A 19,030-nucleotide genomic window follows, 5' to 3' on the forward strand; every position below is an offset into this window, starting at 1 on the left:
CTGAGGGAGGCACTTTCTCTCTCTCTCTCTTTCTCTCCATATATATGTATATATATATTTATATACACAGCTGTCTCTTTATCTCTGTCTGTCTGTATCTCTCTCCTTTTGAACATGGTTTGCAATGCGGATACTGAAAGGTTATCATGTATATCCCCTTTACCTACTTTCAATACTCAGTTCTTGTCCAGACTGATCATCTCTAGTATTGTCATGCCAGTCTCTTCTCTATCCTCTGCCCTTTGCCTACCACACCTTGTGGCACGCTTACAACCATTGACCAGTCTTCCTGGCCTGTCTTCCTGGTCTTCCTGGTCTTGGATATTAATCTCATACTATTTTTTTATATCCCACAAATGAGTTAAGTCATTCTGTGTCTGTCCCTCTCTTCTTTTTGATTCATCCTGAGAGAAAATATTTTCACACCATATAATCTGACCGCTATAGCTAAACGATAACAACAAAAATAACCATTTCAGATGATGTGCTCAGAATTGCTAATTAGACATTCCCTCAAAGAAGACATACAGATGGCACATGAAAACATGCTTATCATCATTACTGGGGAAATGCAAATCAAAACCACAATAACATATTACCTTACATTCTATAAGAAATGCATATATGAGAAACAAGAAGTGTTGGTGAGGGTTTGGAGATAAAGGAATCTACTCACATTGGTGAAGGGAATGTAAACTAGTTCAGTCTTTATGGAAAATAGTATGGAAGGTTTTCAAAATAATAAAAACAGGCTACCGTATGATCCAGAAATACCAGTACTAGGTAATTATCTGGAGATACATTTTTTTTTTCTTTTTGGGCCACACCCGGCGATGCACGGGGGTTACTCCTGGCTCCGCACTCAGGAAGCATTCCTGGCGATGCTCAGAGGACCATATGGGATACTGGGAATCGAACCCCTGTCAACTGTGTGCAAGGCAAATGCCCTACCCACTGTGCTATCACTCCAGCCCCAGGAGATACAATTTTTTGGGGATAAGATATAAACACTCCAATGTTCATTGCAGCAATTAAAAAAATTGAGGCCACACCATACTCAGGGCTTACTCCTGGCTCTGCCCTCAGGGATCACTCCTTAGTGAGCTTGGGGGACCATCCTTATGGGATGCTGGGAATTGAATCTGGGTCTGCTGTGTGCAAGGCAAGCACCCCACCTACTGTATTATCAGTCCAGCCCAACATTGCAGTGATATTACAATATCTTAGGTATGAAAATAACCCAAGTATCCAACTATGGATGAGTGGATAAAAAAGATACGATATATATACACAATAGAATACTACTCCATTATATGAAAAGATAACCATTTGGGAGAGCACAGTTGGAATTGGAGGAATTATATTAAGCAAAACAAGTCACAGTGAGAAAGACAAATACCAGATGATTTCAGTCATGTGTGGGATATATCAAAAGCAAGGCAATCAATAGACAAAGCCAAATCAAAACAAACTCTTGGGCTCTCCTGCAGAATGATGTTATCAGAGGGGGACTGAGGAGTGCAAACTGGAGAGAGACGGTCCAGTGGTCAGTGGCAGAGAAATATTGGTTCTTTGGTAGTGGGTGTGGTGTAGTTATGCATATCTGAAAATTCTGAAGATACTTTCTTCAAGTATACACAGTGTTGTAGGCCAAAAGTGACCTCAATAAAAAAAAACTCTGGATGCGCTTATGAATTTTCCCTTTGTCTCTATCAGCCTGAAGTGTCAAAACCTTGGTCGTTTGTTGTCACTTTAGTTGTATTAATCTGGAACTTATCACTCAATTCTAGATAATTTTATTATTTAATTTATTTTATTGCTGATGTTGTGGACACTCCTAGAAGCTCTGGACTGTGGGGGAGTGGGCAGGCAGGCAGCCTCAAACAAATAAGACCAGTTACTTGAGTCACACCATCAGCTCCTTATTTATTTTACAAGTTTTTCTACATTCAGGAAATCTTACTATTTGTCTTTTCTGGAATATTTCATTAACTTTTTCTTTAGCCATTTTGAAATTTTTAATTTATGAGGGCTCCTTCAGTCTCTGTATGCTTCTTTTCCTTTTTAAAAACTAGGTTCCTGTTCTTGTTTCATGGTGCAATATCTTTTTTTCCTTTTTGAATTAGTGATAAAAAATTTTCTCACTTCCTTTGTATCTCTCTTATCTCCAGGTTCCGTTTCTATTTGGTTTCTATATTATACACTAGAAGCTTTTTGCAAACACATGTTGACATGGCTATCTTTCTTAAAGGGATAAAGGCCCTCTGAGGTATTTCTTGGAATCTTCATGTTTATCAGTGTGTTTTTGTACCACAAGAAGTCTTAATTTTTTTCTTTTGGTCACACCCCATGATGCTCAGGCATTAACTCTGGCTCTGTATTCATGAATTACTTCTGGTGGTGCTCAGGGGACCATTAGGGATGCAGGGGATCAAACCCTGCTCAGCTGTGTGCAAGACAAATACCCTACCCACTGTACTATTGCTCCACCTCCCAAATTTCATTTATTTATTTATTTATTGTTTTTTGAGCCATGCCTGGCAGTACTCAGGAGTTATTCCTTTTTTTAAAAAAATTTTTATTAGTGAAACACCATGAGGTACAGTTGTAGACTTACAAATTTTTGTGCTTGGGTTTCAGTTATACAATGATCAGGTACCCATCCCTCCACCAGTGCCCATTCTCCACCATCAATGATCCCAGTATCCCTCACAACCCCCAACCTCTCATCCCACCCTGCCTCTGTGGCAGGGCATTCCTTTTTGTTCTCTCTCTCCTTTTGGGTGCTGTGGCTTGCAAAAGAGGCATTGAGTGGCAGTCATGTTCAGTCTATAGTCTACTTTCAGCATGCATCTCCCATCTTGGGAGTATCCTCCCAACACCCTTTATTTGGTGCTCCCTTCTATATCTGAGCTGCTTTCCCCCTAGCATAGTATTCAGGGGTTATTCCTGAGTCTTTGCTCAGGGGTTCGTGTGTGGTGCTGGATATTTGAACTTGCAGTGGGATGCAAGACATGCACCTTAGTCCCTGTATGATCTTTCTGGTCCTAGAAGGCTTTTCTGTGAGAGCAGGTGGCGACCTAATTATTTGGTAGAAAACACCAAATTTGGTGCTTGTAGATAATCATGCTGGGTTGTGATTGTATCACACTTGTAGCACTTGTCATCCCATCGATCGTCGATTTGCTTGAGCGGGCGCCAGTTATGTCTTTATTTGTCCCTGTCATGTGCTAGTGTAGCCCAATGGCATCTGCTCGCTCCCAGGAACACAAGAGCTTCAAACTGTTTGTTCAGGGTTTTGATGAAGAAGTCTGACCATCTCGTAGGTGGGAAACCACATGTCTTTTTGACATCTGTGGAATCGAGTAGGTAACGGCTCTAGTCCACAGGTCATCTCTAAATTGCATTACGTGTCCGGCCGTCTGATTTTCGACGCCTTGGCAAACCAGTCATCGTCCCTGATTCTTGATTATTGAAGGAGGTCAGAACTTCGGATTCTTTCTCTCACTTGAGTGAAGCATGATACTCCGAGCATAGCTCTTTCGATTCCCCTTTGGGATACCTGAATAGCGTTCTGGTCTTGTTCTCGTAGGGCCCAGGTCTCTGAGGCATATGTCAGCACAGGAAGAACGGTAGAGTTGAAAAGATGTGCCCAGAGCCTGAGGTTCTTCGTTCTCTTAACAACTTCTTTGACACTTTTGAAGGCGCTCCATGCCACTCTCTTCCTCCAGCGCAGTTCTGGTACCAAGTCGTTCCTCACGTTGAGTTCTCGACCCAGGTGCACATAGCTGCTGCATTCAGAAATGTTCATTCTGTTGAGAGCAAATGGAACGTCAGGGACAAGTTCATTTTTCTTTTTTCTTTCTTTTTTTTTTAAGTTTTATTAGTGAAACACCATGAGGTACAGTTGTAGACTTACAAATTTTCGTGCTTGGGTTTCAATTATACAATGATCAAATACCCATCCCTCCACCAGTGCCCATTTTCCACCACCACGGATCCCAGTATCCCTCCCACCCCCTATCCCCCCATCCCACCCTGCCTCTGTGGCAGGGCATTCCCTTTTGTTCTCTCTCTCCTTTTGGGTGTTGTGGTTTGCAAAAGAGGCATTGAGTGGCAATCAGGTTCGGGCTAGAGTCTACTTTCAGCATGCTTCTCCCATCCTGGAAGGATCCTCCCAACACCCTTTATTTGGTGCTCCCTTCTCTATCTGAGCTCCCTTTACCCCTAGCATGTGCAGCCTGGCCTCCAAGCCATGGAGCAAAATTCCTGGTACTAATCTCAGCCATTCTTGGGTGTTAGTCTCCTATTTTGTTACTTTATGTTCCTCAGATGAATGCAGTCTTTCTATGTCTATCCCTCTCTGACTTATTTCACTTAGCATGATACTTTCCATGTAGTACCACTTGTATGTAAATTTCATGACTTCATCTTTTCTAACAGCTACATAGTACTCCATTGTGTAAATGTACCAAAGTTTCTTTAACCAGTCATCTGTTTTTAGGCACTCAGGTTTTTTCCAGATTCTGGCTATTGTAAAGAGTGCTGCAATGAACAAGCAAGTGCAGATGTCACTTCGACTATACTTTTTTGCCTCTCTGGGATATATTCCCAGGAGTGGTATTGCAGGGTCAAATGGAAGCTCAATTTCTAATTTTTTGAGAATCGTCCATACTGTTTTCCAAAAGGGCTGAACCAGTCGACATTCCCACCAGCAGTGAAGGAGGGTCCCTTTCTCGCCACATCCGGGTCAGCACTGGTTGCTTTTGTTCTTTTGGATGTGGGTCAGTCTCTGTGGTGTGAAATGATATCTCATTGTGGTTTTGATCTGCATCTCCCTGATGATTAATGATGTAGAGCATTTTCTCATGTGCCTTATTGCCATTAGGATTTCTTCTTTGAGAAAGTTTCTATTCATTTCATCACCCCACTTTTTGATGGGGTTGGATGTTTTCTTCTTGTGGAGTTCAACCAGTACTTTGTATATCCTTGATATTAACCCCTGGGACAAGTTCATTTTTCACGAACATTGTCTTGGTGATATTTGCTGCACTCCAACCTTTCCACACTCACGGTCGAAGTTGGCCAACATTTGTGCCGCTTGGCTAATGTTTGATGTTATTAGAACGATGTAATCAGCGAAGCAGAGGTGGTGTAGTTGCCGACCGTCTATCTTCACTCCCATTTCTTCCCATTCTAGTCATCGCATGATGTTCTCGAGGTGGCACTGAAGAGTTTCGGTGAAAGGGTATTACTCTGCCGAATCCCTCTCTTTACATTGATTATCACTTCCTTGTAGAATGTGAGATCCTGGTGGTGAATCTGTAATACAGCTCATGGAGGATCCTGATGTACTGAGTTTGAATGCCTTGTTTGGCTAGGGCTTTGATGACTGCTTCAGTCTCAACAGAATCAAAGGCCTTCTTTAAATCGATGAACGTTAGACAGAGTGGCATCAATGAGCTCGGTCACTGTGTGGATATGGTCCATCATGCTGAATCTTTTTGGAACCTGGCTTGCTCGCATGGTTGTCCTTCGTCTAGTGTTCTGCCTATTCTATTCAGGATGACTCGAGTAAACAACTTGTAGACGATGAACAACAGGCAGATTGGGCAATAGTTGCTGATGTCGTGGATACCTCCCTTCTTGTACAGCAGAATGATTCTGCTGTTTTTTCACTAGGATGGAACCTTGCATTCAGACAGGTAGCGTGTGAAGAGCCAAGCCAGTGTATTGATGAGTACTGGTGGCAAATTCTTCAGGTGATCGGGTCTGACCTTGTCTGGACCAGGTACTGCATGCTTTTTTACCGATGAAATGGCGTGTCAGATTTCGGAAGGGAGAACATTGGGAACGACATATTCATCCTGCGGAATATGTTATGTGGGCAGGTGTAAGTGGCTATCAAAGAGATCCAAGTAGAAGTCGTGGATAATCTTTTCCATTGCCCTTCTGGAAGATGTGCTAGATCCATCAGGATGTCGGAGGGCAGTCATCTTGGTCTTGTAGTTGGCGAAGGACAGGCGAGCATTGAGAATACTTTTCCCAGCTTCTGTCACATTGGTCAACATTGCTGCTCTTTTCTCTTTGAGGTCTTCCTTTATTTCTTCTCTGCACAGCTTTGAGAGCTTGGACATTAACTTGTGGTTGCCTGAAGCTCATGCCAAACCACACTGGCAAATGAGCTTGAAAGTTTCCAAAGACAGGCATCTTTTTGTGACTTTCCCACTGTCGGCATTCCTCACGCAGTCATGGAGGTGCTGAACCAGTCGATGGCATTCCTTGTCAACGTTGTCAATGATGGCATCTTCCCACATTGCCGCAATAGTGCTAAAGAGCTCCCAGTTGGTGGTCATTCTGGGAGTTGTCTTCTTAAACTTTGTAGTCCATTCTCCCCACTCCGTGAAGTAGAATTTTGCATGAAGGAGATGGTGGTCTGATCCCATTTGGAATTTTGGGACAACAGCAACATTGGTCAGGCAAAACTGTCAATTGAATATGATGTGGTCAATTTCATTGTGGAACTGTCTGCTGGGAGACTCCCATGCCCAACGTTTAGATTCGGCCTTCTGGAACTGTGAGTTATCATGGATGGTCTTGGTCGACATGATGAACTCAGACAGTCTCTGTCTCTAACCCCGTTCGTTCCATTCTAGGCCATGGGTCCCGATGTGGAGGTCTTTGGGCGACCTTCTTGGTCCTATTTTGGCATTAAAATCACCAACAATGATCTTGTAGAAGGTGTGGTCGTGTGGTCTTCTTTATAGAACTTCTCCAGCTCCATGTAGAACTTCTCAATTTCTTCTTCATCCTATTTGAACATTGGTGCATAGATGATGAAGATAGAAACTGCCAGCAGTGAGCCACATCTATTCAAGTGTAATTGTCCAATTCGGGTTGTTAGGCATTTGAATGAATCAATGCTCATGGCCAAGTTTGTGTTGACAAGGACACCAACATCACCGAAGCCTCTATCATCGCATGTTCCGAGGAACATTTTCTCCAGTTTCAAAAATGGTGTGATGCTTAGTGTTCTCAAACAGGAGTCATTTTACTTCTCGCTTATGTCAGTCTGTTTCTGGAATTCAGGAAGCTAGCACGGTGGGTGCTGAGAGTTCCCCTCCAGAGTGGGATTTTCAAAATATAACTACCCATTTTCTCAGTATGTTTGGTGTTCCAAAAATGTTAACTATCTGCAATATCATTTTGATGTCAGTGGACCCCAGGAATGACTTATGTGAGGTGGGGAGGAGAGCGATTGTTACTTTCTCCTGATCCACCCCTGTCACCCCGAGACGAGACCCAGCTTGGACTGTTAAAGTATGCAATGAGCCCCTGCTCGGCACTGGCCAGAGCCCGACCAGCCCCACCAAGTGGCCATCAAGTCACACCTGATGTCCACTCAATCTTCTTGGCACAGAAGTTGGTCTCCACCATCTGATTTCTTGGGGAGCCATGGACTTAGGTTGGGATGAGGAACTGCTCTTTGCAGGAAAGGAAAGTCAGTTCTAGATCTTATCCAGTGTTACCGGGTTCTTATCTCACCTCCCAGAAAAGAATTTCAGGAGTAGAGGGGCAGTGAAGTAGAACAGATTTTATTTGGAGGTTTATGAATGCGACGAAGGAGGGAAAGCAAGAGAGAGAGTAACAACGGAGCATAACGGAGAATATGGGCTTCTTCAAGGGTGGAGATAGCTCCAACACACACCCCAGCGTTAGATAGAAAATCATGAAAGTACATATCCCAAGAGGGGAAACGCAGGCGACACATGTGCTTGGGTGCTAGATGTGCTCAGACATGTGGGCACAAGCAGCATATGGGGCTTGGACAGCATATGTGTGCCATCCCTTTATTCAAGGCGGCCTTTATATGGTTCTTCTCAGCCCTCCCCTTCCCCCCACCCCATGTGGGGCTTTCTAGCTAGATAAGAGTCCTTTGCTAGGGTTGTTGCTAAGTGGTGGAGTTCAGAGTACACTTTTTTCAAAAACTTGACCTTTGCTCCTGCTGGATCGTCTCTTGGAGGGTATGTCCAGCCTTCTCTGGTCTGAGCCAGATGAGGTTTAATCGAATTAAAGGAAGGAATTTAATGGGAGAGTTCTGCAATCTACCTGTGTCGTGTTCAATATGCCAAAAACAGTAACAACAACAGGTCTTATTCCCCTGACCCTGAAAGAGCCTCCAATACAGCAGCATTGGGAAAGATGAGTAAGGAGAGGTTGCTAAAATCTCAGGGCTGGGATGAATGGAGACATCACTGGTGCCGCTCGAGTAAATCAATGAACAATGTGATGACAGTGATATAGTGATACAGTGAAAGGAAGGAATTGAAGGTTCTCCAGTAGTTTCCTTCAGGCCCTTTCTATAGGGAGGGATCCAGTCTCCTCAGGGCTTATTGCTGGAGAAGGTCTTATCAGGTCTTGTTTTCTGTATCCACAAGATAGGTCAGACTTAGGAATGGTGACTTTATTACTTCCCAGAAATTTCATTACCATGATGTGGGGGAGCCCTTCCCTAACCTACATGTCTACATCAATTGGACAGAGAAGCAATACCCTCTTCATGGTTTTTCAAGGTCAGTTTCTCAGGCAAAGTTTGAGATGACTGGGTGTATTTTTTTTGAATAGAAAGGTATTCTTATTCAAAATCTGGGGCAAAGCTGAGGGATCAGAGGGATAGTATAATGAGTAAGCATTTGACTTGCACAGTCAACCCTGGTTTGATCCCTGACATCCCATATGGTCCTCTGAGCCTGCAAGGAGTGATTCCTGAGGAGGAGTGCAGAACCAGTTGTAAGCCCCGATCATGGCTGGTGTGTATCCTCCCCATCAATCCCCAGCCCCCCTACTCCACCCCAATGGCAGATAACAAAATACTGTATATATTTTTAGTAGTGTGTGCTTTGTGTTTGAGGTGGTTGTAGAGACTTCTATTCACCCTTACTCTTAGACCTGTCCTTGGGCAAAAGTGCATTGTGAAAAAGACTGTTAGATAAGATTGGTCCAGTCCTTTCTCCTCTGCCACAAGGAGTGTAGGTTTATTGAGTAACATCCATTACAATGCTCCTGAGGCACTCCCATTCATCTTTAACTTCTCCTTTTTGCTCTGCTTCCCCTATATGTTGCTTGTTTATTTCCCCTAATCAGACTTCTAAAGTCAGATTCTCAGATTCTTCTGGGGACCCTGGATTTTGGATATGAAAGTGAAATATTGTCCTTCCTTTATGTCCTGTGTAGTTTACTTTAGAGTAATGTCCTTTTTGTATAGACACTGGAAGATAGTTAATGCTATGCTTTTGTAACTTGAGAGTTAATTAACTCAGAATAACATTTACTCCTGGGTATCTGTTATATTCACTCAATTTAATCCTCAGTTGCCCTTAGTTCCTAACACCCTCAAATGAGGGTCCCAGTGAAGGACTTGAATGGACCCAGGCAAGCCGTAGCTACCCTGGCATCAAAAAAGGACAGGCCAAGCATCATGAAGCTTGTATTAAGATAAGAGCGCAGTCATAGACAAGCTGTCATGGCCCAAAAAAGAAGTAACTGAATAAGAACCCTACTGGGGTTAGGAAAGACTAACCTGGCCTGAGGACTGTGGTCTGGGATATACAGCAAGATGTCTCTAGGAGAGCCACCCTTTAAGATTAATATATCTCTTACTGTGTCCATACAAAATGACTAGAAAGATTAAGAAGTAAATTTAAGATGATTGTTTAAATGGATTTGGACTAAGGAAAGGAGAAATAAGCCCTTAGATGAAATTCTACTCTTGGGAGGATCTCCTAGCAGGATGAAATTTTGTCCTAGCTTCCTCAGAAGGAAGGGCTTTACATATGTTAATTGTGCTACCTCACCTATGTGTATTTGCTACTCCAAAGTCTGGAGCATTGGGTTGATTACTAAAGTTCTGAGACTGGGTGTGGGGAAATGGGAATGAGGGGCAGTGTGAGACTAGAATGAGGGGCAGAGCAAGACTGGAATGGGGCATGCCTGGTGACTGGAATGGGCTCAGGGGGAGAATGGAATAAATAGCAGGACAGAGATTGGAATAAATAGTGACTAATCACCAACCAGCCCTGTTCCCTTCTTCATGCCTCCGTTCGTCAGCAGCAGCCTCTGGGGTTGGGAAGCGGCTCACGACCATCAAATGCATGCGGTGCACATCCACAGTTTTTGAACCCACAGAAGATTCTAATTCTTTATGGTTGTCTCCCTTTTGCACTCATGAACCCAAGATTCCAGGGACCACATATGGTCTTCAACTTAATCTGAGTCTTGAGAGGACTGGCAAGCAAAGTTATATGTGCCAAGAGGAAATTTCTGATTAGGTGAAGTGTGATGTTTACAAGAACGAGAGAGGGATGTCACTGTCACTGTCCTCCCGTTGTTCATTGACTTTCTTGAGCGGGTCCAGTAACGTCTCCATTGTGAAACTTTATTGTTACTGTGTTTGGCATATCGAATATGTCATGGGTAGCTTGCCAGGCTTTGCAGTGCAGGCAAGATACTCTTGGTAGCTTGCCGGGCTCTCTGAGAGGGGCGGAGGAATCGAACTCGGGTTGGCCATGTTGGCTGCGTGCAAGGCAAACGCCCTACCCTCTGTGCTATCGCTCCAGCCCAAGAGAGATGGACTAAAGGAGAAAACTCTGTAGCAGAACATGAAAATGCTTCTCCAGGTTGGTGGGGGTCAGCTACCCTTCAGATTTGGCTGCTCCCTTTGGCTTGTAGCATAGGCCCCGATGGAATGAGATACACTTTATGTGCCTTAAGCCCAAAGGCACAAGCATAAATTGGTAGCCAAGATAATTTAGTTAAGGTTTTTCCTTCTAATCCTTGAATAAAAAAAATCTTAAAATTTGTAAATGTGGGGGCAGGTAGGGTGTTTGTCTTGCATGTGACTGATCCAGATTTCCATCCCCTACACCCCTTATGGTCTTTTTGAGTACCACCAGGAGTGATCCCTGAAGGCAGGGTCAGGAGTAAGCCCTGAGCACTGTCAGGTGTGGCCCCAAAACAAACAAAAAATTGTGAATATATGAAAGGAAGACCCTAAGATTTCATCTCTTTCCTCACAAATATTTCAAATAGTCACATCCTATTGAAAAAAATATTTATTTTTACTTTTTACTTTTTGCTTTGTTTCTATGTCACACTTGGTGGTGCTCAGGGCTAACTGTTGGCTTTGTGCTCAGAGATCACTATTGGCAGTGCTCAGGGGACCGACCATATGAGACGCCAGGGATTAAGTCCTGGTTAGCCAAGTACAAGGCAAGGACTCTACCAGCTATACAATCTCTCCAGTCCAATTATACCCTTGTTATTTTGATCCTTCTTTCTACAGACATGTTCTGTTTTAAAATAGTTCACTTAGAAGTGTTCGGATTTTATTTTAAAAAGTGGCATGTGTGTGTGTGTGTGTGTGTGTGTGTGTGTGTGTGTAAGGGCTGGAGAGATTACAGCACTTGCCTTGGCACATTCTGACTCTGGCTTGATCCCTGGGACATATAGTCCTCAAATACCATCAGGAGTGATCCCAGAGCACACAGCGAGGTCACTTAGGCATACTGCCCTAAGCACAGCCAGCTGTGGCCCAAAAACCAAAATAAGGGGGGTGCATATTAAGCAGTTCTGGGAGTGGGGCACAGGGTCACTCTGGCAATATCCTCCAACCCCTGCCCTGTGCATCCTCTCAGGGCCTCACACATGCTAGGCATAGGCTCTACCACTTAGGGCTGTTTTGCTGGTCCCCTTTTTGTTTCTCTTCTTTTTGTCCCTTTTATTTCTTTGGCTTAGGTTATTGTTTGTTGAATCTGATCAATTTCCAAAATTCCACAGTCATACACTCATAATAGGTTTGGATGACCCACGCCTCTTACACTTTTTTTTTTTTGCTTCTTGGGTCACACCCAGTGATGCACAGGGGTTATTCCTGGTTCATGCACTCAGGAATTACTCCTGGCAGTGCTCGGGGGACCATATGTGATGCCAGTTTGATTGTGTGCAAGGCAATTGCCCTACCCACTGTGCTATTGCTCCAGCCCCACACCTCTTACACTTTTAAATTTCACTTTTAAGTCCTACACTTCTGAGTTACATTCCAAATGAACTGAACTAAAAACATTTAATTCTTTGTATAGTGTTTGTAGTGATGTCTCATTTTTCACATGATGCCATATCATTTGGAATTTTATTAGGCAGTTTCCCAGCTGATAGTCCTTTTCTGGGTATGATAAAACTGTATCTCCTTTTCTAGTCTCTAATCTCAGTCTAATTTCCAGTCTCAGAAATTTTGTACTCCTAATCCATTAATTAAACGTATTATCACTTCCAAAATGAACCAAATTCTCAGAACTTTCTGAACACACACACAATTTGATCCAATAGAATTGCCCTTACTATAACAGGATACATATAATTTTATTTGTTAGAGTCAGACAGAAAAAAATATAATTCATTGAGTAACCATTCCCTTTTAAAACAAAATTAGGAAGGCAAAGCCAAAATTGCATCTGTCCTGCTTCCTATGCTATTCCTTGTGGTGTCTGAATTTTCAGTTAATTTTTATAAACACAAATGTTAGAATACTAATTTACCCAATCTATTGTTGCTTTTAAGTTAAATAATTCGAGAGTCTCTGCAAGCAGTTTTTCTTTTATAACTGTATCTCAGAATTTAATCATGCCCTAAGACTTCGGACTTGTATGGTGTGTTAACACTTATTTGGTAAGGTGTGAGTCTGTAGTGTTGTACCCAGTTTTTGGGTCATGGCATGAACAACACAGTCAGAGAGGCAGTAATGCAAGTGTAAAGGAGTTTTATTCCAGTTAACTGGGTCAACTACCTCACCCACAAAGTGGTCTCTTGATAGTGACCCCAACCTCCAAGTGCAAGCAGTTTATATAGGTTCCAAGGTTGAGCAAGCACTATGATAGCAGTGATCAAGCAACAGTTGTCAGCTATTAGTCAACATTTGATAATAGTCAGTTTCTGGTTGTTCCAAAAATGCACATAGTGGCCTCTCATGACAAGTCAGATGTTCTAGCAGTTCCTTACCAGAAATTACAAGTTCAGTTTCTGGGAAACAGAATCTTAGGCCTAGTCAAAACTTAATGCTAGCTGTGGCCTGTCATGGCTGCAGTCTGACTCTAGGTCTGGCTATCGGGTACCTAACAGTAGTTAAAAAGTGCTTATAATGTTGGGGCTGGAGCGATAGCACAGTGGGTAGGGCATTTGCCTTGCATGTGGCCGATCTGGGTTCGATTCCCAGCATCACATATTGTCCCCCAACACCGCCAGGAGTAATTTCTGAGTGCATGAACCAGGAGTAATCTCTGTGCATTGCTGGGTGTGACCCAAAAAGCAAAAAAAAAAAAAAAAAGAAAAAGAGTTTAAAAAAAGAAAGAAGTGTATATAATGTTATAGAACAACGTTACTGCAAAAGAGAAAGAAAGAGGAACAATAGAAGGAAGGAAGGAAAGAAGGAAGGAAGCGAGAAAAAGAAAGAAGGAAAGAGAGAAAGAGAAAGCAAGCAAGCAAGCAAGCAAGAAAGAAAGAAAGAAAGAAAGAAAGGATTACCAAGTAAACCATGCAAATGACATAAAGGAAAGAGAAAAGCAATGTAGGATTATTAGTGCTTTATGGAATTGGGTGTGTCTCAGGGGCACTGTTGTAGGAGTAGCTCATAAACCTTAAATTCCTTGAGGTAGAAGCAAGGACAACCCAATGTTATCCAATATCTTGAGTTGGCCTGGCAGTATTTATATAATTCTAAAAGTTTTTGTGTTATAAAGTGATTATAAAAAATTCTATAAATCTCCGGTTGCCACTTAAATGATTTTCTATAAATGTAGGATGAGGCTTACTTTGGGTGGCTTCTCCAGCAGTACTCAGTGACCAAGGGGCCACTCCTCGATAGTTGCTCCATCAGTGCCAGACCTGACAGGTGCTCGGTCCAGTGATATGTTGCTCAGTATTACTACAATCATCCTAGTGATTCTTTGGGACCACCAAGATCACACTTGGTGGTGCTTGGGAGTCATGTGGTATCCGAGATTGAACTTGGAGTCATGCAATCCATGCCTTGCTCCAGCTCATTCAGCTATGTCCCTAGCTCTATATGAAGTTTTATTTTTATTTTGAATGAAGCTTTAATTAGATTATTTTCTGTAAAAAGAAAACAGCGGGTTTCTTTCTTTCTTCTTTTGAAGGGGGAGTGCTCAGGACTTAGTCCAGGCTTTTTGCTCTGGGATCACACCTGGCGGTGGACAGAGAATGGAACATGACCCTTCCTCTCTCCCTTCCTTCCTTTGCATGCCTTGCATGTGGCTGACTGCAGATCAATCCCTTGGCACTATATGGTCTCCTAAGCACACTGGAGGCCCTTGAGCACTGTATGTCCCAGGAAATCCCAAGCACTGCAGAAACTGAGCAGCACTTTACCTGTGGGTCCTTGCATGGAACTGCCTGTCTAGGTTTCTGAGAGTCATAGGGAGGTTCTATGATTCCAACATAATTCCAACAACCACCTCCCCAAAGTTATGGGTTTATATTATAAATTGTATAAGGAATACACTCAGCTGCCCTCCGTTCCCACCAAAAAAGAGTAAGAACTTCACTTTATTTACCCTAGCGTAGGCTAGGTGTGGGCCCAAAACAAAGTAGACAAACAAAATCCAAAAATGAAACAACTTTCTTTAGCTATAAGATCACTAAAGAAAAGGCTGGAATATTAAGGGAGTGATGAAATGGGAAGAGTGCTTGTACTGCAAGCAGCTGATCCAGGTTTGAGCCCAGGTACCATATAAGATCTCTTTATTTATTTATTACACAAGTTTTTATTACATAAGTATTCTCTCTGAGGAGAAGACAGAGCACAGTATAATTTACTTGTGTCCCCTGGACCTCATCTGACTGACTCGGTGCAATAATCTCCTTCCTCCCACAGTTAGGACAGGACCTCTCCTTTATTTTTTACAATTCTTCAGAGCTTATGGAGCATTGAATATCATTCTTACTTGGTGAATCTCAAGAGGTTAGAATAATCTCAAAGCCTTCCTTGTTTATCGTGTCTGGTGGTTGACATCAGCTATTGACTGGGGTACTTTTAGGGTTGTGTCCAGAACATCTCCCTCTGGTTTTTCCATGTGAGCTGGGTTTTCTCACTGCACTTTATGTACTGTCCAAGAATAAGTATTCCAAAATAAGGTGCAAGGAAGAGCACATAATTAACTTAGTTTTATTATTTTTCATAATTTATTACTTGAAGCAGTCACAAATAGTCCACTCAAAACATAAGAAAGAGGGAATAGGCCCCATCATTTTATGAAAAAGGCTATCAGTATTACTACCACAACAACAAAAACCAAAACCAAAACCATATGGGATGTGGAGTGTATTTGGGAATATTTGCAAAATAACATCTGCCAGAGACCACATTCTGACCCCAAGTCACATCTCTTCCACAAAGGGAAAAGCCTACGTAATCCCTTTTCCAAATGGTATCCTACTAGGGCACCACCTTAATGTTCAGATGTGGACAGCGGTCTTGGAAGTGATTTTTCAGGTATAACAATTGATATGACTCAGTTTTATAATCTATAGATCGCTGTAGGTCATAACTACATCCTCTTAAAATCTTAGTTTCCTCTTCTAAGGTATCCTTTTCCCCCTTTGTATTCAGAAGACGATGTCTATAGATATGTAGTTTTTTTTTTCTCTTTTTGGATCATACCCAGCGATGCACAGGGGTTACTCCTGACTCATGCACTCAGGAATTACTCCTGGCGGTGCTCGGGGGACCATATGGGATGCTGGGAATCGAACCCGGGTCGGCAGTGTGTAAGGCAAATGCTCTTCCCACTGTGCTATCACTTCAGTCCCAATATGAAGTTTTTTTAGTCAGCATCTTGCTTATAGAAGTTTGTGGGCTCAAAGTTCCTTTTCTGTCCGTTTTGTTTCAGTTACTTTGAGTACAATCTTATCTACTTAAAAAACAAATGGGGCTTGAAAAATAGTACAGTAGGTAAGGCGCTTCCCTTCTACACGCCCTGCCTGAGTTTGATCTCTGGCACTGCATTTGGTCCTTGGTTTCTTGCCAGGAGTCATTACTGAGTGCAGAGCCAGAAATAAGCCCTGAGAAGTCCAAAACCAAAAAACAAACAAATAACCCCCATTCTGGACAATCCTTGTGGATAATATATTAGTCAGAATCCAGTTTATTGGAAAAAATTAATATAAAATCTCTCTGTAGTTTTCTCTAGTTCTTTGTTCTCATGTACTCTTCCCTTAAGGATCTTAAAAGCCCATTGTTCTAGCAGAGGAATTTGGCCAGATTTGTTCTTAAGATCCTTAACAAAGTCTGTTTAAAGCATCACCTAAATTGACAGCTATGTTTTACTTAATCTTTAGATTATGTTTTTCTGAAAACAATCTGGATTTGATCTCATTAGTTATCTAGATGGCTGAGAAAGAGAAACAACTCTAAGAAAAAATTTATTGTGGAGGTGGTGACATTTACACACATTTACATATAAGTAAATAAAGCTAATCTGATCTCCCACAAACTTCTCAATTAATGGCAAGCTAATAATTTTTTTCAGAAACTGTATAACTTTCTCTTTTCTACAGATATATGAATTTAAAATATTAATAGTATAAATTCACTGTATCACTGTCATCCCATTGTTCATTGATTTCCTCAAGCAGGCTCCAGCAACGTCTCCATTCGTCCCAGTCATGAGATTTCAGCAAGTGCCACATTGGATCAAAATATAAAATATAAGCACAGTATAATTCCCTTTGGGGTTCTCCTTTGCTTAAGTGGCATTATATAAAATAAAAGGTTGTTCCAAAACACTTGTATATACTTGATAAAACTTTAAGAACACGTATGCAAGAAAAAAATAATCCTAAAAAAGTAGTCTATAAGAACTTGGGCATTATGCAGCACAAACACTCCTGGATTTCTCTACCTTAAATAATTTCTAAAACCTATCTTCCTCAGTTCAAGGGAAAGTTTACTCAAAACACAGGCAGATCAACTATACAACATATACCATCTTTATTGAGAGGGCACTGTTACTCTGACAAAATTCAGCCATCAATATACATTCCATCTAAAGTTAACGATACAAACTGCCAAGAATTAAAATAGCCTTAAGAGTCTTAATTTTACACACTTAATCACTTAATCCCCGTTATTCATCGACTTACTCGAGCGGGTGCCAGTAACGTCTCCATTCATCCCGGTTGCGTGCTAGCGTAGCCCAATGGTATCTGTTCGTTCTAGGAACATGCAGAGCCTCAAACCGATCATTCAGGGTCTTGACGAAGAAGTCTGACCATCTTGTAGGTGGGCATCCACGTGATCTTTTGATGTCCCATGGAATCCAATCAGTAATGGCTCTAGTCCAGCGGTTGTCTGTAAACCTCATTACGTGTCCAGCCCATCTGATTTTTGATGTCTTGGCAAATGAGACAGCGTCCCTGATTCTTGAGCGTTGACGAAGATCAGAACTCCAGATTCTATCTCTCATTTGAGTGAATCGTGATATTCCAAGCATAGCTCTTTCGATTCCTCTTTGAGAGACCCGAATAGCGTTCTCATCCTGTTTTCGTAGGGTCCAGGTCTCTGAGGCATATGTTAATGCAGGAAGAACAGTGGAATCGAAGAGATGTGCTCGTAGCTGGAGGTTCTTTGTCCTTTTAGTTATTTCTTCAACGCTCTTGAAGGCGTTCCAAGCCGCTCTCTTCCTCCTGCGCAACTCAGGTGCCAGGTCATTCATCATATTGATTTCTCGACCTAGGTATATATAACTGTTGCATTTGGAGATGGTGGTTCCGTTGAGAGTGAATGGAGCATCAGGAACAAGGCGTTTCTCATCAACATTGTCTTCGTAAGATTCAGCTGTAGTCCGACCTTTCCATATTCACGGTCAAAGTCGTTCAGCATTTGTGCCGCTTGGCTGATGTTTGGTGTTATTAGAACAATGTCATCAGCAAAGCAGAGGTGGTGTAATTGCCGACCATCTATCTTCACTCCCATGCTTTCCCATTCCAGTCGTCGCATGATGTTCTCAATGAAGGATAACCATGTGAACAAGCCGAATTCCGAAAAGGATTCAGTACCATCGACCATATCCACACGATTACTAAGCTCATTGAGGTTTCTCGGGAGTTCAAGATGCCGCTCTGTCTAACGTTCATTGATTTAAAGAAGGCCTTTGATTCTGTTGAGACGGAGCGGTCATGGAAGCCCTAGCCAATCAGGGCGTACAAACTCAATACATCAGGATCCTTCTGAGCTCTATTGCGGATTCACTACCAAGATCTCACCATTCTACAAAGAAGTAATCATCCATATCAAGAGAGGGGTGCGGCAGGGTGATACCATTTCACCAAAACTCTTCAATTTTACACAAGTATCAAAAAAATCGAAAGTCCCAAAATAAAAACACAATACAGTAAAAAATAACCAAAAAATAAAAACATCTAAATATTTCATTCATTACAGTGAAAATAAGGTATTTTTAACTTCATTCTTCATATAGTAAACTTGATCAAGCCATTATTAATTTACAGGTAAATGTTTAGAGAGGACATTAAAATTAACTTTCCTATCTGCTTATAAAATGGAACTTGTAAGATTGACTTATATAAGAACATGGGTCTTGTCAGGAGACGGTAAACTATAAATATAAAATATACCACAATGTTAGAAACCTTATGATATTCTATAGGAAATTCAATAAAGATAGCTTAATCTTTCTGGGGGTAAAGAAGTAATCAACGTTACAAATTTAAAATGCACATTTTATATATAATTCAATAAAAAACATATTTAAAACTTTACCACATAAGTGGGTAAGAGCAACAACAAAAAAAGATGAACTTTTTGAATATATGTACATACAAAAAGGTTAATTTTTACTTTTCCCTTTATTGGCAACTTTTTTTTTAAAATTTATTTATTTATTTATTGAATCACCATGGGAAAGGTTACAAAGCTTTCAGGTTTAGGTCTCAGTCATGC

General features: G+C 41.8%; 1 protein-coding gene across 1 annotated transcript in view; it reads right to left on the minus strand.

Annotated features, from left to right (window-relative positions):
• Positions 1-18,573: 18,573 nt before the first annotated feature.
• Positions 18,574-19,030, minus strand: part of LOC130024149 (nuclear nucleic acid-binding protein C1D-like) — a 38,435-nt gene continuing 37,978 nt past the window's right edge. The window contains exon 3 of the mRNA XM_056114794.1: positions 18,574-18,686. Coding sequence (XP_055970769.1) covers positions 18,574-18,686 — 113 coding nt within the window. The remainder of the gene's footprint in view (positions 18,687-19,030) is intronic.

The sequence above is a fragment of the Sorex fumeus genome, unplaced genomic scaffold (assembly GCF_029834395.1).
Source record: "Sorex fumeus unplaced genomic scaffold, SorFum_2.1 ptg000028l, whole genome shotgun sequence".
NCBI classification, from domain to species: Eukaryota; Metazoa; Chordata; class Mammalia; order Eulipotyphla; family Soricidae; genus Sorex; species Sorex fumeus.